General features: G+C 55.0%; 1 protein-coding gene across 13 annotated transcripts in view; it reads left to right on the top strand.

Annotated features, from left to right (window-relative positions):
- GAS7 (growth arrest specific 7) overlaps positions 1 to 24,557 on the top strand; it is a 182,819-nt gene that overhangs the window by 155,852 nt on the left and 2,410 nt on the right. For all 13 annotated transcript variants that reach the window (XM_072940731.1, XM_072940730.1, XM_072940733.1 and 10 more), the window contains 8 exons: positions 4,683 to 4,772; positions 6,559 to 6,674; positions 9,169 to 9,243; positions 13,845 to 13,923; positions 20,558 to 20,686; positions 21,573 to 21,696; positions 22,698 to 22,777; positions 24,189 to 24,287. In XM_072940731.1, coding sequence (XP_072796832.1) covers positions 4,683 to 4,772; positions 6,559 to 6,674; positions 9,169 to 9,243; positions 13,845 to 13,923; positions 20,558 to 20,686; positions 21,573 to 21,696; positions 22,698 to 22,777; positions 24,189 to 24,287 — 792 coding nt within the window. The remainder of the gene's footprint in view (positions 1 to 4,682; positions 4,773 to 6,558; positions 6,675 to 9,168; positions 9,244 to 13,844; positions 13,924 to 20,557; positions 20,687 to 21,572; positions 21,697 to 22,697; positions 22,778 to 24,188; positions 24,288 to 24,557) is intronic.

Genomic DNA, 24,557 nt, shown 5'->3' with positions numbered 1-24,557 from the left:
TTGGGCAAACAGTGGCAATAATAATTGCTGCCACCGCGTGTGCATTTATGGTGCGCCAGTGCAGGTGGCAGGACCAAGGCAGTGTGGTGACTGTGAACCTGGACTCTGAAGCCAGTGCCAGTCACAGCACCTACCAGCTGGGCAGCAGCCCAGGGCAAGGTTCCCGGTCTCTCAGTGTCCACATCTGTACAATGGGGTGACGGTGAGGCGTGCATGTCACAGGAATGGTGTATGGACTGAGTGAGTCTCAACGTGGAAAGCACTTAGCACTTAGCCTGGCACATGGTAAATGCTCAGTTCGCGCTGGTCCCCTCATCACCCTGTTTACAGATGAGGGAACTGAGGCTCAGAGCAGTGCCTCACCCACACTCTCACAGCTGGAAAGCATAGGGGTTTGAGACCCATGCTCTGACCCACCAGCAGTGTCCCCGGTGGAGGGCAGGACCGGGTCGCTCAGCCCGCGTGGACCCGGGCCAGGGACAGCTCCCTTGGTACCGGAGCTGATGGCCAGGCAGGGCGTGGACAGGTTCACAGGGCAGACCTCCCGAGAGCACAGTCCCCATCATCACAAAAAGCCCCAGAGGGCTGGGGCAAAGCAGGAGTTCCCACAGGTTCCTGAAAAGAGGGAGGAAAAAGTCTAAGAGAGGGGATATATTAGCATCATAGAAGAAAAGTGAATCCAATAGATTGAAAAGCAGTGTCTTATGCCTCCCAGAGTTGCTTAAAAGACCTTTGGGGATGGTGCCCAGCTCACCGGGAGTGGCCCGAGTCACCTGCTCTGGTCTGCCTTCCAGCCAGAGCTTGGGGCTTTCTCATAGTGGGCCCGCGTCTCCTGGCAACACATCTGGTCCATCCCTGCCTCACCGCCTTCCTGCCTCCTTCCCGCTGCCCTAAATCAGTGCTCCTTACAAGGTAGCCTGCAAATTGGTTGGCATCTGACGCCTCTGGGATGCTTATTTAAGATGCAGGTTCCTCGGTGGAATCCTGGACCTACAGTTGGTCTCTCTGGGGCCAGGCTGGGAACTTTGCATTGTAACCAACACTCCTAGAGGCTTTAAATAAACACTTGAGCCTCGGGGAATTTTTGCTGGGGAAACTGAGGGAGAGGCACAGGGTGAGTGAGGAGCAGAGCCCTGGACTCGAACCCAGGGCTGCCGGCTGCCAGCCGGTGGGGCTGAAGACCTCTGAGCCGCTGCTCTGTCCCTTCCACGGAGCCCTTGCTCTCCCTATGCCGGCCCCTTGCCCTGAGTCCTGACCCTCCAGAGCGCATGGTTGCCCTAGGAGGAGACCCTGCAGGGGAGGAGGCCAGGGCCCAAGCTCCGCTCTCCCCGTGCATCTCCTTAGGCAGTCTGACCCATGGAGCGGAAACTTTGCAGGCCTGCGTGGCGATGGGTGATGCAGCTAGATATCTGAGTCTGGCCGGCAGTGCAGTCAAGAAGCTCCCCAACTGACCTGGGCCAGGAGCAAGTTTTGAAAAGGCAGACACGTGGGCTTCTTGGCAGTGTCGGGGCCTCCCCCCGGGCAGGGCTGCTGTGAGCAGGCTTGATTGGGAGTGACGGGCACTCACGGCAGGTTCCAGCCCTCGGCACAAACGTGATGCATCAGAAGCTGGAGGATTCCAGAAAGAATGGTAGACAGTAAGGCCACCCAGCCATGCTCCTGTCATAGAAAGAGGGATCTGGCTTTTGCCTCTGCCACACTCTCCCAGGTTAGCTTCCTGCCAGGAGGACATATGCAAAGTGCTGGAAAGATCTAGCCTAGTGCGTGGCCCCAAGTAGCCATTCAACAAATGTTTGCATGGACTGTGGACAAGCACGTGTTCCATTGCACAGCATCGTGGTTGAGTGCTTGAGCTCTGCAGTCAGCCCAGTCTGGGTGCAGATACTTCTATGATCCTCAGGTAATAAAATGAGGCCAATGTGACCCAGCTCGTGGGGTTGCCAGGAAGATGAAGTGAGAATGCACCTAAAGCTCTTGGCAGGAATTCTCCCAGGAATCCCACAATGGGGCCAATGAGGTGCAGTCCTCGAGATGCCCACCAGGGGGTGCAGGGCTCTGGGAGGATTCAGGGAAACTGTGGTGGGATTGCTGGGTGTGAGAAACCCCAAAACCAGAGTTGACAGGGGTGGGGACAGGCACCCGGGGGGGGGGGGAGGTGCACTGGCCAGTCCATCCAAGGACTGGTGTCCTCAGAGAGGGGGCAGAAGCCACAAGAGGGATGAGGCCTTACCCTCCCCTAACCCCTCTCCCCCACCCCCAATCTCTCTCCTCCAGTGGTTGTTACAGGGCCACTTGTGGGGACCCCCCCTCAACACACACACAGCCCAACCTTCTAGACCCCGGCCAGGGCACTCTAGAAGACCTTTATACCCACTGCTGGGCACCTTCAACCTCCCGCTTCCATGGTTCTTAATGCCCAGTGTAATGTCGTAGTTAATTTTTCATTAAATTTGCTTGAAATTTTCATGGACCACATTATTAAGCAAAATAAAGATGGGCTGTGACCATTGTTACTGTTGAAACAGAATAGGAAATAAGGAACATGTGAAACTTTGGACTCCAGCTCTGGTTTCCAGAAGGAAACCCACCTCTGGACACACTTTGGGCTGTCAGCCCCAAAAAGAGGGTGTGGGGAGACCATTGTCTGAGCTGGGCACTGGGAGGCTGGCCCTCCCCCGAGCAGGTTCCTGCAGGCCGGTGACACCTCAGGTGGCTGCAGGTGTGGCATTGGGAGAAGACTCCCCAGCCTGGCTGGGGTTGCAGGGGTCCCTCCCGCCTCCACCCTGACCTTGCTAAAACTCCACGCTCCCCATCTCCAGGGATCTCTGGGTCATTCCTGCCCCTGCTGCTTCCCTCCAGAGCGGGAATCTCCGCCCTCACGTCGGCTGGGTGTCAGTGTCTGGGAGGCGGGGGCTCTTTGCTCGGCTGGGACTTCTCCTGTGTTCTCCCCTCAGGACCACAAGTGAGGCCTGTGCCCCTGAGAGCCAAGGGGCCTAGATTTACCTCCAGCTGCCCTGAGCCCCCGAACCAGAGACCGTGGCTGGGGGCCCGTGGGCCCGACTCAGCCGACAGAGGGGTTGGTTTGGCTCGCACGGTGTTGATGACGATGACAAACCTTGAATTAATTGCCAGCATTTAAACACAGAGACACTTCCTACAAAAAGCCCGATTCTCAGCATCTGTCAAATTATCATGTCAGCTGACAACCCTGGACTCCTCGTTCCGGCTTGACAGCAGTTGGTGGGAGCTGAAGGGGATCAGGCCCCTAGATAGACCTTCACAGGCTCCATCCGCCACCCCCTCCTTCCCAAAGCGGAGGCTGGTCACCCCTCAACTCGAGCTGCAGCTTCCGTGACGTCCGGCACCTCCTTGTTTGTGTGGCTGCCAGGCATCGGAGTCCGCAGCTTCTGTTCAAAACCTCGGGGATTTTCTGCACTGTTCTTGCCTTGAACATCTGACGGCTCCCATGTTGGCAGGTGCTGGGGCTGCAATGAGTGTTAAAGACTGACAGGGCTCAGGCTTTGCCTTCCTGAGGCCCGCGGCTCCCAAAACAAGTTAGCCGGCTCCCCTTGGAGTGGATCTGGGGCTTGAAGCAACATACGTGGGGTCAGCGGCAAAGCCACGTCCACCGAAGGGATAGACTGGGATTTCAAAATTGTAGAATAGATAAACAAGATTACACTGTATAGCACAGGGAAATATACACAAAATGTTATGATAAATCACAGAGAAAAAAATGTGACAATGAGTGTGTATATGTCCATGAATGACTGAAAAATTGTGCTGAACACTGGAATTTGACACAACACTGTAAAATGATTATGAATCAATAAAAAATGTAAAAAAAAAAAAAAGCCACGTCCACCGAGCAGGGAAGCCAGGGCATCGTCAACATGCTCAGGCAGGAAAGGCTGAGACAGAGCCCAGGAGCCCCTGCACTGCCCTCTCCCGGGCTCGGGCCAGCCCCGGGCACGCACCCTGGAGTAGAATTCAAACTCCCCTTGTTCCTAGAATATATATTGTGAGATAAAATTCACAAGGCAGCCTCTCACCCAGGATGCTCAGCCACTTAATTCCTTTCCCTGGAAGCAAATGAAAATGTTGCCAGTTTCCAGAAATAAACCAACTGTGTATCTTTTCCTTCCTCCTTTTTTTCTTACACTAAGGTAGCAAACAGGAAATACTGTTGTACATCTTGCTCCTCCGCCACCCACCCACCATATCAGCACGTAAGAACGTGCTCACATCTTTCAGCACAGATGCAGTTCCCGCTAGTGTCCGCCTCACACTTTTGAACCATTCACCTGTTAATGGACAGTGGAGTCGGGGTCCAGTCTTTGCTACAGATCGAGCCGTGGTGAAGACCGCGTACCGCGTACGTGTTGCCACACCCAGAGGCCAGAGTCTCAGAAGGGCAGCCGCTGGATGGAAGGCTCTGGGTGTTTGCAGTGTAGACAGACCCGGTCCCGCTGCTCTCTAGAGAGTTTGAATCAATTTCAGCCCCTCTTGGGGGCAGGGGGTGAGTGCTGGCCGCTGGAGCGTCCCGGGACCCCTGTGTGAGTTCTCTAGCAAGCTGGCCCTAAAAGGAGGCGTCTTTAGTGCTGTGTCCTGGAACCAAAGCCTTCAGGGCTTCTCCCAACCCTCGAGTCAAACCATTTTCTTCCCTGTTCTGTGCCCTCCAGATAAACTGCGTGACCTTTCCTCACCCAGACACGATGCCAGAGCAACAGCTGCTGAAGCCAACCGAGTGGAGCTACTGCGACTACTTCTGGGTGAGCGGTGCCTCAGTTCCCCCCGCACTGTGGCCCCGGGGACCAGGAGTGGACACCCAGGAGAGGCGGGAGGGGCCTTGAGCTCAATGTGGAGTGATCTCTCCGGATGAAACTTCACGGGTTGGCAGTCGGTTGAGCACCTGAGGTGGGAACTTGAGACCCACTTGGAGTCCAGATCATTCCACGAATCTCAAAGTCAGCAGAGTTTTCATTCCTGAAAGCATGGAAACCGCAGCCAGAATGCTGGAGGGTCACTCTGTCCCTTAGTGATGGCAGGAGAGCAGGATCAACCTCATTAAAGGAGCCTGGGCTCCACACCTGCTCTGTCACTCTTGTTGGTGACCTGGGACAGGTGCTTCTCCTCCTGGACTGTTTCCATCAAAGTCACGAGGAGGCTGGGCACGTGGATGTGGGGGGAGCTGCAACTTTAAGAATTCTGTGGTCCCAGAGCCTTGGCATATCGTTTAACAGGGACAGAGTTTCCGTTGTGCAGGATAGAAAAGCTCTGGAGAGGGATGGTGGTGACAATTGCACAACAACATGAATGTGCTTAATGCCACTAAGCTGTGCACTTAGAAAGGGTTGAGATGGTAAATTTCATGTGTATTTTTCCTTGATTAAATAAATGCCTTTTGGTCAAATGCAGAGTCCTGCTCAGAAGCTCTGGGGGTAGCCTTAGACATTTGCATTTTAAAGTTAACAATCACTTTTAAAATACAATCACCCCATTCTGGAATCAGATACCAGTGAATAGCACACCTAAAAAAAATTAACTTTTGCAAAGGCCCCAAGGAACAAGAAATAAAATTTTTAAAAATTGTTTTTCACCACCGTGCAAAATGGATTGTATCTACGCTGTTTTTAGATTCAGTAACCGAGTGTTGGACAAGAGTGCTTTTTTATTCCTACCAAATCGCTTACGCTTTAAAAGATAGTGGAAGATTCCTGTTGCCCCAGCTGTGTGTCTTCCAGATCTGAGATCTGGGCAGAGGCAGCAAACAGGATAGAGATGGCTCTGGGTTTGACACCTTTGGGGCGGGGATGAGCAGGGATCAGAGACTTCATAGGCTCTCCGAGTCTGTTGAGTTTTACTCAGTTTGCAGTAGGAAGGTGCTGAGGGGTTGAAGTGGGAAGAAGGTGTGATCTGATTTATCTGTGTTGTGCTGGGAGGGCTGTAAGCAGCCAGGAGTGCCTGTTAGCAGGCAGGTGGGGGACACCGGGAAAGATGGTGGCAGCTGCGGAGATGGAGAGACGCGGCTGGGCTTGGAGACGTCATCCATAAAGAGGGTGCAGGAAACAGAGCGTGCGGGGAGACTGGCTCGAGCCCCGGGAATGGGCACCCAAGGAGCCGGAGTCAGCTTGTGGGGTATCGTGCAGGGGTGTCGGGGAGCCGAGGGGACTGTGTGATTCTGCCACTCGCCCAGTTCTCACCTTGATTCCCACTCTCCTGGGACTCTGAAACTTAGCCCAGGGTTTCACCTTCCTGACCGCCAAGACCTTTTCCTCTCACAGAAATCTCTCTGCTGACCCAGTTATTAAAGCCCACTTCTTGCTGGTTTTTCCCAGTGTGGACAAAGCACTGCTTAAGCACCAGGGAACATGGGGGAGCCGGGGCACCAGGGGGGCCACGAGTTGGGGCAGCTGGCACTGCCGCCCCTGTGCTTCCTTTCGGGATGAGGCCGGGGTTACTAAGGGCGTCCGGCTCCCTTCTGGGGCCTACGCTGCACTCCTCCTGGCTCCAGGTGCCGGTGTCACCTAGACACTCAGGCCTCTGTTTCCTTCCTAGGCGGATAAGAAGGACCCGCAAGGCAATGGCACTGTGGCTGGGTTTGAACTGCTGCTTCAGAAACAGCTGAAGGGCAAACAGATGCAGAAGGAAATGTCGGAGTTCATCCGGGAAAGGTGAGGCCTGGGCCCACCCAGCTCCGGGGGCTGGCGACCACCTTGGACCCTTAGCCTGAGGGAGTGAGCAGCAGGGGCTGAGCACCTCACACCCAGCACTTCGGTTAGTGCACAGGGCAACGCAGGACTGGAGCCGCAGACTCACAGCCCTGGGGACATGTCTGGCTAGCAGATGTGTTGCTTTGGCCTATGTAGTGTTTTTAAAGATTTGAACCGACTTTTTAAAAAAAAACATTGGTAGGTTTCGCATTGAAATCTGGATAGCTAGCATCTCTGGGGAAAGCAGAAAGTTGGCCACAGTGACTCTGCATCCCTCATAACATAAGTGATGCCGTAATTGGCTGGAGCTGCCCCTGTACAGGGAGCATGTGTGTCCAGTTTGCCACACTCTCCACCACTCCCTACTGTCTCCCCACACAGACCCCTTTATTTACCTGTAGGGCCCTCATTTGAAGCACTGCTTCTCATCATAGCAAAAAAGGAGAATGTTACCTTTCAATTCATCTTTCAGCCAAAACTATGTCCCGGGTCTGGGCATACGGAAACCCCTATCATCCCATCCCTGCCTTCAGGGAGCTCATTCTAATGGGGGAGTCAGATAAGGTCCTTATAATCAGTGCAGGGATTCTAGTAGTGGTTTGCCTGAGCATGGATGAGGAAGTCGTGAATTCAGCCTAACGCAAGTGGGGAGAGCTACAAAGAAGAGAAACTCCTCCATCTCCCTCCTCCTCTCAGCCTCTCCAAGTTTTGAGACCCCGTTAAACACACACCCGCAGACCTGCAAACTCCCACATGTGCACGTACCCCACCCCCCACACATGCACATATGCGTGCACACACACACACTTCCCTTCTCGAGTTTCCAGGACACACTGGAAATATTTGTAGTAAATGGCAGTGTGTTTTTAAAACATTTCTTTTTTGATGATAACAACGATGATCCAGTAACAATTCTTTGGCATTTTAAAGCGCCTGTTTCCTCTCGGTATAATCAAGTCTTTATTTTATGACCCATTAAACTAGTAGGAAGTTGAGAAGTGGCACAGCTCAGGTGTGAGAAAACAGCGGTGCAGAGCAGGCCAAGAGGAAAATGGCTGTAGAAGCTGACTGTGAGCACACTTACGGCTCATACTTTCACAAAGACATCACGTTAACAAGTAAATGGGGTGCTCCACGCAGAGACTCTGGTCTTCCCTGGGACAGGTGGGCTCCGGAGACTTCTCTCAGCCCACATGGGACCTGGTAGGGAGGCCCCTTCAGAGCCAGGAGGGGCCAGAGGTGAACGCCCGCTGGGCTGGAGGCCGGATGTCCACGTGGCCTCGGCTCTGGGGAGCGGTGCGGGTGCGGGCTCTGGAGGTGACGGGCCTCATGCCCAGTGCACGCAGTTGGCACTGATGACGCCTTTGGAGGTTTGATGCTAAGGATGTGACATGGTAAGCTCTGCTTTCTAGAGAGGTCTCCTGCCTCGGGCTGGAGGCTAGAGGCTGCAGGCTGGCCATCCTTGTGGTCCTGGGGAGGGGAGGGGAGGGACTACAGGCAAGTGAACGGAGAGCGAGTGATGGGGGCCAGAGGTAGATGGAGAGGGCGCTGAGGGCACAGCGGTGAGGGCAGGAGCCAGACTGCGGTCTCAGCACCAAAGCGGGAGATCATCCTTACTCAGCATGCTGCCACGGGACTTGATCGGGACGTCCTGCCTGCATCCTCACACACCGCACGCATCAGCTTCTGTGCAGTCTGGAAGCACGTGCTGCAGCCCTGGGGGCATCTCTGGGGTTTTCTGTTTGCCGAGTGACAGCCCAGGGGCTCTGAGGCCCCTGCCTTCTGGCCAGCTCTGGTGATGATGGGCGCAGCTCCTCGGGGGACCGCTTAGGCGGTGAATAATTCCAGGACAGCACATTTTACGCGACATGCCAGATAATACAAAACACTCCCCAGAGAGCTGCCTAGAAACTGTGTCAAGGCCCTGCCTGCTGGAAGTGAAACCCAAGGCATCTTGGCTCTCTGGGGAAGTGGGATCCGGGCACTGCTGGTTTCCATGGAGATGCTTGTGCCCTGCAGGCTTGACAGGGGCACTGGGGGCTGGGAGAATGCAAATGGGCTGACACTGCCTTGCAGGGTCTCCACCCCGAGCTCTGGGGCTGGGAGAGGGGGACAGCAGTGGTCCATGAGTGACATTTACTCAAGGGTTTGCCAGACATCCAGCCCTGTGCCAGGAGCTGCACAAGTGACAGCTCTTCATTGCCACAGCCAGGGACACAGGTGCAGACATCCCACCTTGCAGATGAGGAGATGGAGGTTCCAACAATTTTGTTCACTCATTCATTCAACAAACACTGATTAAGCACCTACTGTGTGTCAGGGGGATGGACAAGAGCCACGTTCTCAGAGCTAGTGGCCTGGTGGGTTCCTTTACGTGGTTAGTAAGCGGCAGGGCTGCAGGTCGGACCCACAGTCCGGCGCCGGGGAGCTGACCTGGACTTTTCTTGCTCTGCAGGATAAAGATTGAAGAAGAATATGCGAAGAACTTAGCCAAGCTGTCTCAGAACTCCTTGGCCGCACAGGAGGAGGGGTGAGTAGGGAGTGGGGAGGAAGAGGGGACACTCAGGAAGGGGGGGTCCCTTTTTACCCATCGCTCACCATGGCCATGGTCCCATGTGGATAGGGAGGTCTCCATAGTCCTGGCTCAAGGCTGCACTTGCACATTATCTCCTCTGTGGTGGCCACGGGCCTCCCGCCAGGTGCTGCGGTGTGTCAGGACCCCCTTTGGCCCGTCCCGTGGTAGCTGGGCACCGGCCCCAGACGCCCACCCCTGCTGCCCTTCCTCTGAGAGCAGGCTGGCGGGAAACTGGCTGTGTGAGGATTGACACAGCCCCTTGTTTAGGATTCCCTCCTGTGGGCCTGAGGCCCAGGCCGCCCGCCCCCGCCAGCTGCAGCAGCCCAGACCTCCCAGGCAGGGCCCTGGGCTGGGGGAGGCCCAGCCCCACCTTCTCAGCCACAGAAGAGTCCCTCGTTGGGGAAAGACTGTGGCCGTCTCTGCTCCGTCTGTTAGCAAAGAGGGTTCACCCCCTCCCTGCTGGCGGGAAGGCAAAATGGCGCAGCCACTATGGAAAAAAGTTCGGCAGTGCCTCAAAAACTAAACGTAGAATTATGGTATGACCCAGCAGTCTCACTCTTGGGTTTGTATCCAAAAGAACTGAAATCAGATACTCAGATACATATACGTGCCTGTTCATAGCAGCAGGACTCACTGTAGCCAGAAGGTGGAAACAGCCCAAATGTCCATCAAGGGGTGAATGCATAAACAAATTGTGGCCCCTCCACAATGGATACATGGATATATGATGGAATATTATTCAGCCGTAAAGAGAATGACATACTGATCCATGCTACCATGTGCATGAGCCTCGAAAACATTATACTGAGTGAAAGAAGCCACACCAAGGTTTCATTTTGTGTGATTCCATCTGTGTGAAGCGTCCAGAGGAGACAGATCCATACAGACAGAATGAAGATGGGTGGTGGCCAGGGCCTGGGGGAAAAGGGAGTAACTGTCTAATAGGTTTCTTTTCGGGGGGGGGGGATGTTTGTTTATCTGCTTGAGCTGCTGCAACAACACCATAGACTGGGCGGCTTAAACAACAGAAATTTAATTAATCACAGTTCTGGAGGCTGGGAAGTCCAAGGTCAGGTGGCGGCAGGGTTGGTGTCTGGTGAGAGCTCTCCTTGCATTGCCCGCTGCTTTTCCTCGGTGAGAGGAAGCAAGCTCTTCTGGTGTCTCTTCTTACAAGGACGCAAATCCTGTCAGATCAGGGCCCCATCCATATGATCTCATGTAATCCCAGTTACTTCGTTAGAGGCCCCACCTGCAAATTACAGCCACACTGCGGGTCAGAGCATCAACATATGAATTTGGGGGACACGAACATTCAGTCCATAACAGGATGATAAAAATGTCTGGGGACTAGAGAGAGGTGGTGGTTGCACAGGGTGGTGAGTGTCCTGGAAGCTTGTTCTCTTTAAAGTGGTTAATGTTGTGTTCTGTGAATTTCGCCTCCATAATGACACAAATGCAGAGTCTTGGGAGGTTAGAGTTGAAAGGTCCCCCGTGGTCCTCTCTCTAGTCCGACCTCCCTGCAGTGCAGTCTCTGGTTGAATCCCTCCTGCGAGGGGAAGTGAGCCCAAGGATGGAAGGCGCTCTGCCGTGGGATGGCTGGAGCGTGCGGAGAGCTGTGATGTCGGCGAGCCCAAGTCTGCCTGCGCGGCTGGAGTCCTTCAGGGGACGGGGCTTCGCCGGCCGAGTGCGGCTTTGAGTATGGCCTCCGCGTGGGCTTGCTGTGCAGCCAGGAGGCCGCCTCTGAATGGCTTTCACTGACCCAGCAGGCCACAGGCGGCCCCGCAGGGCCAGTGTCTCTCCCGGGGACGTCAGTGAAGTTGCCTCCAGCCTCCTGCTCCGAGCACTGGGCCTGAGACCAGGGCAGGAAGGGGGCTTTCCTGAGTGCCCCCGTGCCCTGGAACGCAGTGCTGCGCTGGTCTCCACCTCCTCGGCCTGGGCTGCTACCAGGGGCACTGCATCCCGCCAACATGCGTGGCACATGCTCCCAGCTGCACAAGACAGGCGGTATCACCACGCCGTACACGCAGCACCTACAAGGGGGCAGCCACCGCACACTCACGGGTGTGCACCAGCACTGCTCGTGGCCGTGAACACATACCCAACGGCCACTGCACGCACACACTGCGCTGCAGCCACCCCGCTCCTTCCAGCAGGCACGTCGGCCCCCTACTCACAACGTGCAGCTACACTGCGTGGCTTTGGGCATCAGCTCGTCCACCTGAAACTCACAGAGGGCAGTGCTGGAGCCTAGAAATTTGGGGCCGTCTAGGAAGATGCCGATGGGGATGCTTGAGACACGTGCATGTTGGTCAGTACATAAACAGAACCAGGAGATTTATTCTGTCTTCAGTTTTCTCTCCCGTGTGGAAAGGAAACGGGATTTTGGTCTTTTCTGGCTGGGAATTGTGACAGTCACATGCATTTTGCTTTGGCAGGCCTCAGACGGTCTACTGGCACAGGAATTACAGCTTGGGTTTTTTTTTTTTTCATTAATCTCTTATCAGATGAAGAAATCTCTCTTCAGTGAGAGAATTTCTAAATTGCTTTTTTCTGCCTTGTGAAGCAGCTCCAAGCGGGGCTGGAATACTGGTAGCGGGGAGACCTGTCTGGGGATGTATTAGCTCAGAGAGGCCCATCTGAATGTTTGGAGTGACATCCTCCCCCCGTGAAGGCCCAGCCAGGAGATGGGGCCAAGGACATTGTCCTGAGTGTGAAACAGGGTTTCCTCCTTTCTTCCTGGCCACCCTCAGATGACAGTCTCAAGCCACTACTGCGTTCCCTGGTTCTCTGCTGACAGAGGACTTAGAAACTCTCAACACCACCCAGGGTTTCTTGGCCTCCGGGCTCTTGTGTGTACCTCCCGCAGGCTCACGTGTGGCTCGGCTGCAGGGACAAGCCCCCGTCTCCAGCCTCCTTTAATCAAGTCCCTGCTCCGCCCGGGACTGCCTCTGTAAGCTTGTTAGCTTTCACTTTAGACCTGCGGTCCATCTTGAGATAATCTGTGTGTGTGGCACGAGATCAGGGTCAGGACCCCTGTTTCCCCTGTGGTTGCACAGTTGTCCCTGCACCATTTGTTGAAAGGCCGTCTGTTCCCCATTGAAATGCTTGGCACCTTTGATGCACCCTCATCGCCCGTATCTGGGTGAGTTTCTTTCTGGACCTGGTTTTCTGGTTTTGTATCTGCATGACTATCACGCCTGCTTCCATTCCCTCCTTCCCCTACCGTGGACCCCTCACCCGTCTGCCAAATCAAAGTGAGGAGCCAGGCCACCCAGCGTTGCCCCAGCCCGGCTTCCAGGAGCTCAGGCCCGTCAGGCCAAGACAAATGTCAACAGCTTGGATGACCCCATTTCTCACTCCATCTCTTCTTGGTTGGCCCCCCAGCTGAGATCACCCGAGGGGACCTTCTTAGCTGCCAGACTTTAGATAAAAGCAATCAGTCATTTCGCATAGACACCCACCTCGGCCCCAGCCCGCAGCACGACCGGACAGGCCTGGACTGTGGTCTCAGGGATCCATTCTGTTCTGTTGGGTAATTCTCAGCTGTAGGCCGCCGGGCTCAAAACCCAGAAGCCTCACAGTACGCTGTCTTTTAATCAGCCTTTGCTACTTGAGTTTAGTGAATTCTCTGAGGGAAGTGGCTTTTGGAAGAAATTGAGTCAACTGAACATTCAGCCGGGATTTACCAGCTGGATGGAGAGGTCTCGAGTCAGGATGCTGGAGTATCATTTGGAAGTTCAGCGAGGTTCAAGAGTTCCAAATAAGGGAGACTGGAGCGTGGGGGCGTGCATTCGAAGGTCTTGGGGACTTCAGGAGATTGCTTCTATTTGGAGCAGCTCCCTCGAGTGGAAAAGTGATTTAGCTTAGAGGACTTTCTGTTCTGTTCTCTGCGGGCTCCGGGCAGCCCTGGAGCTCATATCCAGAATCAGTACTAGCCTGGGGGGGTGGGGGGGCATGCTTCTGAGGGTGGTGATGGTGAGCTCTCTGAGAGGTCCCTTGACCCAGGTGGTCCGTCTTTGACCCCTCTTGAAAGTCAAGCCACTGGAGGTTTGCCTGCAAGCCAGGCTACATGGTACCTTCTGTTTGAGAAGGGCTTCTCCCTAAAAATGCAGCCGTCCTCCTTCCTTGGTTTGCCAGCAGGCATTTGTGCTCCTCAACAATAAACCCGGGAGCGGTGATGGGAAGGCAGCGGACAGTAACGGGCCAGGTGTCCGGGCCCTCACAGCACTGTACCCCACCTCCCTTTCACATCTCCCCAGTCCTCTGGGCCCCCTGATATTTCCCCAGGCACTCAGCTGTCTGCCGCGGTCTGTCCTCTCAGCTCCAAGGTCCTCAGCTCAGTTCGGGATGCCTCACCTGGTCCCATCGGGTGAGGTGTGGTACCCGCGTTTGTTTTGTGCCCGGCCTCTGCCTCATCCAAGTCCACCGTCTCAGGGGTCCTGCGTTCCCCCAGGACTCGAGGTCGAGACCCACCAGCCAGCCTCAGGGAGGGCCGTGGTGTCTGACGGGAGGTCGCGCAGCCCTCTCCGAGCCTCACCGTGCCCTTGGTCTTGCAGGTCCCTGGGAGAAGCGTGGGCGCAGGTGAAGAAGAGCCTTGCGGACGAGGCCGAAGTTCACCTCAAGTTCTCCGCCAAGGTAACCTCTCCCCGCGGCCTCCCTGGGTTGGTCCTACACAGTGATGTACCGCTGAATGTTTAGCAAATATCTTTCCAGTGTGGTGTCACCCAGTTTCCATGGTGTAAATTTCAAGAGTGCAAAACACGTAGCGTTAGAGGGTCCTCCCCTGTACCGGTAGCCGTACACGTCCATCAGGAGCATGGGTAACAGTCCCAGGTGGTTAGGAAGGGACAGGGCTGGGTGTGCCTTACCTTTGTTTTTAACGGAAGTCCTGGGGGTTGAGCCCGGGACCTCGTGCATGCTAAGCACTCACTCTACCGCTGAGCTAGACCTCCCTCCCTCCCCGTGTTACCTCTGTTTTTAACATAGTTTGTTAATTTTAAGTTTCGCTCGTGTAATTTTTAATCCTGGCCGTCTTTAACAACCAGGTGACAGAGTTCCTCTGAATTTAACACTGGGCTCTGGTGAGCCGGTACGAGCCGCCCCTGCTCACCTGTGTGCCGTGAGGGTGGGTGCCCCTCCGTTCCTCAGGTGAGCCCCTGAGTGATGGAACCTCACTTTCATGTCACTGGGCCTTCAACGGAACGCACTGGCATTTTCTGCCTCTTCTTGGTGTCTAGAGAAACTAGACTGTTTCAAAGGGAGAATTTTGTTTTGTTTCATTGTTGTTACCAGAGGATTTCAGACTAGGTAACTGGCCCTTCTTTCATTTGGTCCAAAAGACTCTAGCACCGTGACCCCGAGGAGAGCGATGTTTCTGTGCTGCTCACTCTGCCCTCAGTACCCAGGGTGGTGCCTGGGACATGGTAGATGCTCAATAAATGTTTCCTGGAATTACGAATGAACAGGGCCCCTATCTCCTCTCGGCCCCCTCATCTTTTCAGGCCTACTTTCTCCCAGGATTTCTCCGAGTTTCCTAATGACCCTCTCTTCCCCAGTCCCTGACTCCTGTCTCCAGGTTCCCTCTCAAGCTCTCAGTTGCTTCTTAGGTGAAAATAAACCAAGAGTCTAAGGGGGAAATTCACACTAAAGTTTGCATGACTGATGGGACCACCCACTTGCATGCTTGCCTTTTAAAGGAGGAGGAGCTCCGGAGAGTGGCACCATTCCCAGTGACCTTTGCCTACTGGGTCCACACTCTTTCTTCCGCCCTCCCACAGTCACCCGTCAGACACAGCAGCCCAAGACAACAGTGGGACAGAGTGCTTAAACCCTCTGAGCCCACATTTTAAAATCAGGGGTACACTACCTCCTTTACTGAAGGTGGCATCCCGCAGACGGCTGCTCCTTCCCGGGACCTCCACACTCAGCACTCACTGGTCCTCTCTCTTTCCTAGTGCTTTTCCCACAGCAGTTGTGATTCTGGGCTTTTGTATCCTGTTGGGGGACAAGACACTGGCTTTGTATCCAGGTCTCCCCACCCCACCCCAGCATGATTCTCCGCACAGTGAGGGCAGAATGAATGACTCACAAAGCTGAGACGTGTGGAGGAGCTTTATAAAGAGCTGGGGTGGGAGGAAGGACCAGCTCCTCGCATCTGAAGGATTGCAGTGCCCCAAGATGGTGTTGACACCAGATGCGAGGGAGAACTCCTGGGCTGACAGCGGCGCACTAACCTCGTACCCCAAGCATTTTCACAAGGAAATTGCCACTGAGAGACAAGGGAGCTCCGTGAATTAGTCTCTTTTGAGCCTTGCTTACAAAGCAGCGAGCTATTTTTGCGCTGCAGCTCATGGCGGTGTTCCCTCTAGGTCTCCCTTCTCCTCTCCTGCCCCCAGCAGCTCCGTTCTCTGCGGTGAGAAACCTCCACTGACTGTGAGATGAAGGGCGGTGGGGCTGTCGCCGGGAGTGGTGGGGCTGGGAGCCAGGTCTGCAAGCTTCTGAGTGGTCGCCTGTGGCTCCCCGGGAATCCTGGTGATGTGTACTCTCCATCAGCGGGACCCCGATTCTCGGCTGTTCATAAAGTACTCAGCGGGCGACAGAACACCCCCGGCACTGTTTCCTTCTGATCTTTCCTTTTACTGCCGCCCCTCGCACCAGTGCTTCTGGTCCCCAGATGAGTGGGTGGGAAATGGCCAGGGAGGAGCTGGTGCAGGAAGCCTGGAGTGCCCTTCCCGTCCCTGGGCTCCTGGCGCCGACCAGTTCCCAGGCCCCAGCTGTGTGTCCCACAGTTTAACTCAACTCTGACACTAACTTCCTGGGGTCAGCATCAGACCCCACAGGTTAAGGACTCAGTCCCGCAGAACCCCCCTCCCCACTTCAGATGGGTCCACTACTTCTGCCAGCTTGGCTAAGGATCAGGGGTTCCCATGACGCCTTCCTCAGGTTTAATGATTTGCTAGAACAGCTCACAAAACTCCGGGAAACACTAGGTGTATCAGTTTATTGTGTATTAAAGGATATCGTAAAGGATACAGATGAAGAGACACGTAGGGGCAGGTATGAAAGAGTCCTGAGTGCGGAGAGCCTGTCCCCATGCTGTTCCTGTCCCCATCCTCCCCTCGCGTGGGTGTGTTCACCAGCCCAGGAGCTCTCTGGGGCCTGTGATTTACAGATTTTTATGGAGGTTCCATCATGAAGGCATGATCAGTTGTGAACTCAAGCTCCTGCCCCGCCCCTCTCCACAGGGGATGGGGAGTCAGGCCAAAAGTCCCAGGCTTCTAATCATGGCTTGGTCTTTCTGGTGACCAGCCCCCATCCTGAAGCTTCTGACAAGCCCATCGAGAGTTAGAACAAAAGATGCTCCTATCACCCATGAAATTCCAAAGGCTGTAGGAATGGGGTCAGGAACCGGGATCAAAGTCCCAACATTAGATGTAAAGATGCTTCTGGCACCTCAGTTGTTTAGGAAATTGCAGTGGCTTTAGGAGCTGTGGCCAGGAAAGACCAAACTATATGTTTGTTATTATATCACAGTGATGTACATGTTCTAGGTGGTTATGTGTAGGATGCAAACTCATCCCTCTCAATTTTATCAGCCACCACGCAAGACAGCCTCTCCATTTTACACACGAGAAGGAACAGAGAGGTTCCATCACAGCCCATGGTCACACAGCCACATGGGCTCAGCTACTGAAGAAGCAAAGGAGAGGACTGAGCAAACTGGAGGCTGGAGCCCCAGACCTTTCCTCCCGGAAGCCCAGTGGCATTGAAAACACAGAACCCTGTTCTGAGGAGCACAGTACCCTCTCTTAGGGACTGTGCGGGGTGGTGCAAGCTGGCCCTCCAAATGTCAGGATGTTTTAAGTCAGGGCCAACTTCATCTAGCTGATGGGAGGCTTATGAAGATGATTTCCACAAAATTCACCCATAGGTTTTTCTATAAGAATGTCTGTGCCTCCAACCTGTCAATCATTATTGGTGGCCCCAGGCAGTCGGAGTGGTGGCCCAGTGGTTATCTGATGATTCCTTAAAAAGAAAAGGCCGCAAGGACTATCCATCCACCAAGGATAACACAGCCACGTACACGCAAAACCCATTTTAACATCTGCTCCGAAAGGCTCGTTGAAGTTCCTCCCTGAATGTGCTGTGTCTGGGGCAAGAGCTCTTTAGGAAATGTAATTTCATTACGGCAATCTTTTAGGCCTTTCTAGTCTGCTAGCCCGAGCCACTGTTCATAGCAACGGGCTGTTAAAGGAATAAGACTGCTGCGTGTAAAGGAAGTTACACCTGGTTCTGGGTGAGGAAGGGAGAAGAGAGGGTGAGAGAAAAGCTGATCCCGCAGCAGAGGCCACTCATTCAGCCAGAAGATTTCGGGGGCACAGTGGGAGTCAGGAGACATGACTTTTCTGTCGGTGCCATCACTAACAAGCTTTGCAGCCTGGGGCAAGTCACGTAGCATGTCTGAGCTTCCGCTTCTCCATGTATGAAATGAAGCGTTTCGGCCAGATCAGTGAACTTGAAACTTGTTTGACTGTGACCCACAGCAATACGTTTCTCACACCACCCAGGACGCCCAGGTATCCACACGCAGCTACGCACACACGTCGCTGAAACAGCTCCTTCGTGACACTGCTTACCCTTTTGCCTGAAATGCACCGTTTTCTATTCGAGTCTGGTCTCTTCTCATCTGAAAGCTCGTCCTGACCCACTAAACTGATTTCACAACTCTTAGCAACTCACTGTTTGGAAAACAAAAACCCTGGACTACATTCAGGCTTGCCTTATTTTATGTTGCACGTTGCTTTATTGTGTTTTTTACGAACTGAAAGTTCGCGGCCACCAGCGTTGCAGATGGTTAGCATTTTTTAACGATAAAGTATTTTTAAAATTAAGGTATGTGCATTTTTAAGACATAATGCTATTGCACACTTTTAATAGACTACAATGTAGCATAAAGGTAACTTGTGCGTGCACTGGCAAGCCAAAAAACAAAATCCACGTGACTAGCTTTACTGCGATTTCCACTTTATTGTGGTGGTCTGGAACTGAACCGCACTGTCTCTGAGGTCTGACTTTAGTCTCTGAAATTCCTTCCAACTTGAGATTTCTTTTACTCTCTTCTGATGAGTGACTTGAAAGGAGGCAGGAGTTCTGAAAGGCAAACTGAATGGTTGTAATAGCCGGTTCCAGCCAAGACAGGCCGACTCGTTCACGAGGGCAAACTTTGCTGGAGGGACTTCTGCCTCCTATTAAACAAAGATGCTGGAAAGTTAAGAATGAGTATGAAAAGATACCCAGACAACTTTCTTAAAGAAAAAAAGTTGCCTTTTAAGAGCACTTAACACGTATAGAGAGAATCCATGGATCTTCCATCTACAGGATTAAATCACTTCTGACAGTTAGTAGCATCGTGTTTCCAGAATGTCGTTTGGAATTTGGGGAGAGCATCTGGCTGCATTGGCAGGATCCCGGGCCCTTCCCCAGACCACAGGACCTGGGGCCGGGGCCCAGGAGTCCTGTGTGTTGAAAGCCCCTCCAGTCCACTCCTGGACGTGTTGAAGTCTAGACGTCTGTCTCTTCCCAGGCCCTTGGAAAGAGACCCCAGAGTCACCGGGTCAGCAGGCCCAGTTAACCCACATGGACTCCCATCCAAGGCCTAATCTGTGGGGAAGAGGTTTTCATCGGCAGCACTCAAGTTTGTAGCATCTTGCGAACTGCCAGCAGATGGGGGTGTTTTCCTGTACAAGGAAACTTCCAAGAGCACAAAAAAAAAAAAAAAAAGACAGCAGACATTATAACCAACATAGGAGGAGAGGGGCATGTGCGTAGCCTGCTCTCTGTTAGTCTTTGACAAACGTCGTCTTGTCACCCAGGGCATCGGGCCCTGGACATTTTGTCATTCTTCCAAGTAGTGAGAGGCACTCATTGCGTGCCAGCTCCGGCCAGATGCTGCGGACACAGCAGCGGCCAAGCCAGCGTGGCCCTCACCCTCTTAGAGCTCGCAGCCTTGTGTGAGCAGTGGTTTGGTACTAGGAACACCCCATCCTCGAGGTCTCCGGGGAAAGGATAATGTGGCAAGGGCCTGGTGAGGAGGAAGAGGAGAGAAATCACAGGATCCCGGAGCTGGGATGTCATCCGGCTGGGGACGTTCAGCTCTGCTTCCCAGAGAGACGGGTGGAGGCTGGGGGACCCTGGAAGGCCTGTGGAGGCATCCTGGAAAGCTGAGTCAAGGAGTCCTGGGAAGCTGTGTTGGGGGGGTGGGTCACAGACCAAATCAAGAGGGTCCTGAAAAACTCTTGGCTGGAAAAGCTGTCTTGGGGGAGGCATAGACCAAATCAGGGGGGTTCTGGAAAGTTGCATAGGAGGCTGAGTCAGGGGTCCTGGAAGGCTGTGTTGGAGGGTCAGTGGCCGGAGGAAGCTAAGTTGGGGTGGGTGGGGGTCTGAGAGGCTGAGCCGGGGGGATCTAGTCTGTGACCTTGACCACAGCAGGTCCACATTTATCTGTTTTCTCACCAGATGCATCTTATGTTCACATCCCCCCCCCAAAAAGTTTTAAGTAAAAAGTTCTTCCAAAGAGAGTAGAGGGGGAAAGAGGGAAAGAATGAAAGAGAAGGAAGAAGCTCGACAACCCACGTCACCTAGTGCCTCTCAGAGCATAAACCCCTTCTCTGGCCCCCAGGGTGCGAGGCCAGGTCGGTCTGATGGGATGGGGGTGCGCCTGTCTCCACGCAGCCCTGAGGGTGTAGCTCAGGACAGGGGCCCTGTGAGCTCCCACCTTGGCTTCTCTGAGCCCTGGACTATGTCCAGACCATCTGTGGTCTCAGCGCCTGGCACACAGGAGACGACCAATAAGTAGCACTGAGTCAGGATCACCTGATGAAACGTCATCCACATGCAGTCGCTGTGCCAGGTGCTTGGGGACGCAGGGGTGGTGGCTTGGTTTCCGCACCCAGAAAGCTCCCAGTTTGGAAAGTACGGAAGATGGACAGACACCTGAGCAAAGCGCTAGAGGAAGTTCTGGGGGCTTAGAGCAGGAAGGGGGTGCCAAAAGGGGACTCGGAAGGTTCCAGACGCTAACCTGTCCATCAGCGTGAACACCGGGGCCTGGCCAGCTGGGGTGACTTCCTCAACCGTGACCGGACAAGCAGCCGCTTGTCCCTGCGCTTCCTGCGGGACGGGCCCCATCCTCCCCTGCGGGGTTGGGGAGAGTGACCCTCCCTCCGCTTGCAGCTGATGCCCGGGGTCCTGAGTGTGTCTCCTTCATTGACAGCTGCACAGCGAGGTGGAGAGACCCCTGATGAACTTCCGCGAGAACTTCAAGAAAGACATGAAAAAGTGTGACCACCACATCGCTGACCTCCGCAAGCAGCTCTCCAGCCGCTACGCCGCGGTGGAGAAGGTGAGGGTACAGGACGCCGGGCCTTGTGGGAGCGGTCCTGTGGGGGAGACGGGGCTGGGAGCCAGGAGGGGCTCCATGTGCCAAGGCAGAGGCCTTTGTTCACTCTGTGGTGGGACTGGGGGCAGCCCTACCCCCAGCTGGAGGGCAGGTAGGAGCTGCTCCCCCTGAGCTGGTGGCGCTCAGACCCCCGGTGGGAGCAGACGAGGCTGCACCTGCAGTGGGCGATGGAGGGGCCTCCATCCGGCACGTGAGACAGGGTCCACCCTGCTTTCGTGGGACTTGGAGTCTGGATGTGCTGCTGGTCCACACAGCACATCCCCCTCTGTCTGGATCTCACCTGGCAGGTTCCCTCCTGACGGAATCGCTTCCCTCCCAGAGGCTGAGGTGGTCTGACCTCAGTGGGAGCTGCTGGTGGCCAGTCGTGGAGGGAGGGGAGGGCTTCCTGGGGGCTGACTCCAGCCAGCCTTAGAGAGGAGTGCAGGAGAAGGGGGCACGTACAGCTGCGGGCGCCCCCGAAGGGCCCATCCTGCCCCAGAAAGCAGTGGCTGGTGCTTCCATCTGCTTAGCCTTGCTGAGAGGTGACGGAGGGTGGCCTCCGCGGTTCGGGGACTGCCTGGGCCCCCAGTACGTGCACACACTCCAGTGAAAGCACGGTGTGAGACGCTTGCTCTGGGCGGAGAGGCAGGGGTGGGCCCCTGCAGGGTCCCTCACTGGCTGGGTGATGCGAGTCTAGCTGCTCAGCCTGTCGGAGCCACGTGGCGTCAGCCACAAAAGCAGGGAGAAGCCAGGACTCAAACCTCGAGGAGGGGAGGCCAGGCCACGTGGGTGCCCCGCGGGCCCTCCTGGCTCTGAGCCCCGTGAACAGCTCCACGTCCTCGGACCCCAGGCCCGGAAGGCCCTCACGGAGCGGCAGAGGGACCTAGAGATGAAGACCCAGCAGCTGGAGATTAAGCTGAGCAACAAAACAGAGGAGGACATTAAGAAGGCGCGGAGGAAGTCCACGCAGGCAGGTGAGCGCGGCGCCGCTGCCGTCCTCAGCGGGTCTCAGCAGCCCGGGAAGGAGAGGCCGGGAGACGGGGCCCCGGGCAGGTGCGTCCCACAGGACGAGGCTGTGGAGTGGGGAGCAGGCCAGGCCATGGCGGGGGCCGGGGCTCCCCACACTCCCCAGAAGGGGCTCCTTGTGGCTGAAGTCCTGGGTCTCTGGCCAGGAGATGGACCAGCTCCTCCAGGCACGCAGAACTCAGGGGTCCTGTTGCCACGTGGAGCTTCCAGGATAAGTGCAAACCCCACCCACCCATCTGTCCCACCTCCTCAGGGAGTGACGCTGCACAGTTCACCTGCGGTGACAGGCTTCTGTCCTAGAACAGAAGCCGACATTTTGCTTGATGAGATAACCACATTTCAGAGTCCCTCCAAAGGAGTGCCCCAGTGAGTTAGCTTCTGCTTCCACCTAGAGGTGAAAATTAGCTAATGCACAAGGAGGGGGGAGAAAAGCTAGTTAGAATTGTGGGGGTAGGTGTAGCTCATGCTAAGCACGCATGAAGTCCTGGGTTCAATTCCCAGTACCTCCACTAAGAAAAAAAAAAAAGCTTGCTAAAAAAAATGTTGAATATTTCTAAAAAATCAGTTTTACTGTGTATAAGGACAACACATCTTGCTTCAGGGGATTAACATGTGTGCTGTGGGATCAGGGTTTGGATTAGATGGTCTCTAAATCCCTTTCATCCTAACTTCTGGTGAACCTAGTACAATCAGTTCATTATAGGATGAAACAGCCACCTTATGGACATTTTGAGATAAAGTGGCATAAAAATGTCAATGACAAAGAAATTAAATACAGCATTGTATATAAAGGTCTTTTTTTGGACTTTTTTAAGTCGAAGTATAGTCAGTTTACAATGTTGTGTCAATTTCTGGTGAGACGAGGGGCCTGGCTCCTAGGTGTAGGTGGGAAAGGGCAGCCACGGTGAGGACAGGATGGAGCACTGACGGTGGCATTGGCCCTTTCCAGGAGATGACCTGATGCGCTGTGTGGACCTCTACAACCAGGCCCAGTCCAAGTGGTTCGAAGAGATGGTGACCACCACACTGGTGAGTGACCAGAGATGCATAAGCATGTCACAGTACAGGGACAGGCACTCAGGAAGCCCGGAGTGGAGAGGACCCTGGAGATGGTCTTTAGGTCCACTCTAGTGCTGGGACCGAGACCTCGGCTCCGGGCCAGTCCGTGTGGATTCAGATCCTTGCTCTGGCCCTTCCGGGCTGTGAACACAGGCAACGATCAGTTCTTGCTCTCTGCTCCGCCCCCTGGGGGGTCAGGGTCAACCAAGCAGACGGTGGTCCTTTTAGGAAAAATAACCAAGCTGTAGGGAGCATGAGCCTCCCCATGCCCCGAAGAGGTGCAGGTCCGAGACAGGAGAGCCCTGTGAGGCGGGTGAACGGGTGAGGTTGGGGCAGCAGTGTGGGAGGGGTCGGGGAGGCTTCTGACCAGGGGCCAGGGAGTCAGGCATCAGACCCCTTTATCTGATCTCCCGAGTATTTCCGGTGAGGTCAGTCAGCACCTGCTGAGTGGGACAGTGAGGTGAGGCTGGCACTTGGGCCACTGGACGATGAGAAAGGAGACATGCCAGATGCTCATCACACCGGTGGTCCCACTGCCCAAAGCCACCCCTGTCCATCTGTCCGTCCAGCGTGGGACTAACCCCCTGCCGTCTCCAGGCGTCAGCCCACCAGAGCAGATTAGAGGCCTCCCCCAGGGACAGTGACCCAGTTTTCCTCCTGGTCAATCTCCTAATTAAGCTCCTTCTTTACTCTCCCCCAACCTCCGTTAACCACCTGGGCAGTGACCTAGTTGTGTGCAGAATAACAGTCTGATCCCATAAACTGCAAAGATGCAGAACCACTGGGGAACCGAAGGGCAAGCCCTGTCCGCTCTTCCCTTTGACGGTGGCCACCCCGCTCCCACCCTCCCGGCCTGTCCCTGGCTGGTCCCTCAGCACTAGGGGTGGACAGAGGAGACAAGGCCGCCCAGCAGAGGCCTGGGGACAAAGCCCCAGGAGTCTGAGGCACAGAAGCCCCTGCACATGTTCCGTTTCCCTCCCCCACCAGGGGCTGGGCTGTGCTGGTGCAGAACCACGATTGAGAGGACAGCAGACCCTGGTGCCAAGCCCACTCCTCCCAGAATGCCGTGTCACTTTGAGCAAGTGATGTTCCCTTTCTGGGAATTAATTCCCTTGTTTGGAGGATTCGGATAAGACTAGAACCTATCCCTTAAATTTATTATGACTGTTAAGGAATGCACCCAGCGCGCCTGGCAGAACAAGACTCAGGCGTCAGGAGCTGCTGCACCCGCAGCCACACCTCCTCCCCTGGCTATGGGGCGAGCTCCTCGGCAGACCCCAGAGGGCCCGATGGGGCAGGGTGCGAGCCGGGCGGTCTGGGCCCTGCGTGGTCCCCAGGGTGCAGCGACACGCTCGGAGGTTTCCGGTGGTTCCCTCCCCAGGAGCTGGAGCGGCTGGAGGTGGAGAGGGTGGAGATGATCCGGCAGCACCTGTGCCAGTACACGCAGCTGCGGCACGAGACGGACATGTTCAACCAAAGCGTGAGTTCCCGGCGGGGCCCTGGGGACGCGGGCCACCAGGTTAAGGAGCTGCTACAAATGAATCTGTCCTGAAGGCAGGCGCTGGGCAGGGGCTCGGCCTTGCAGGTGACCGCTGGGGGTGGACGTGTCGATGGCCCTGAACGTCTGCGTGAATCCTTCCTGAGCGCGTGACGTAGATGAGCCTGGGCGCTGAGGAGAAAGATGCTCACGATAGTTGAAATCGCTGGAGATGTCATTGCCTCCCCCGGCGGACTTCTTACAATTCTAGAA

The sequence above is a fragment of the Vicugna pacos genome, chromosome 16, assembly GCF_048564905.1.
Source record: "Vicugna pacos chromosome 16, VicPac4, whole genome shotgun sequence".
NCBI lineage: Eukaryota > Metazoa > Chordata > Mammalia > Artiodactyla > Camelidae > Vicugna > Vicugna pacos.
This window is presented reverse-complemented; position numbering and strand designations above follow the sequence as displayed.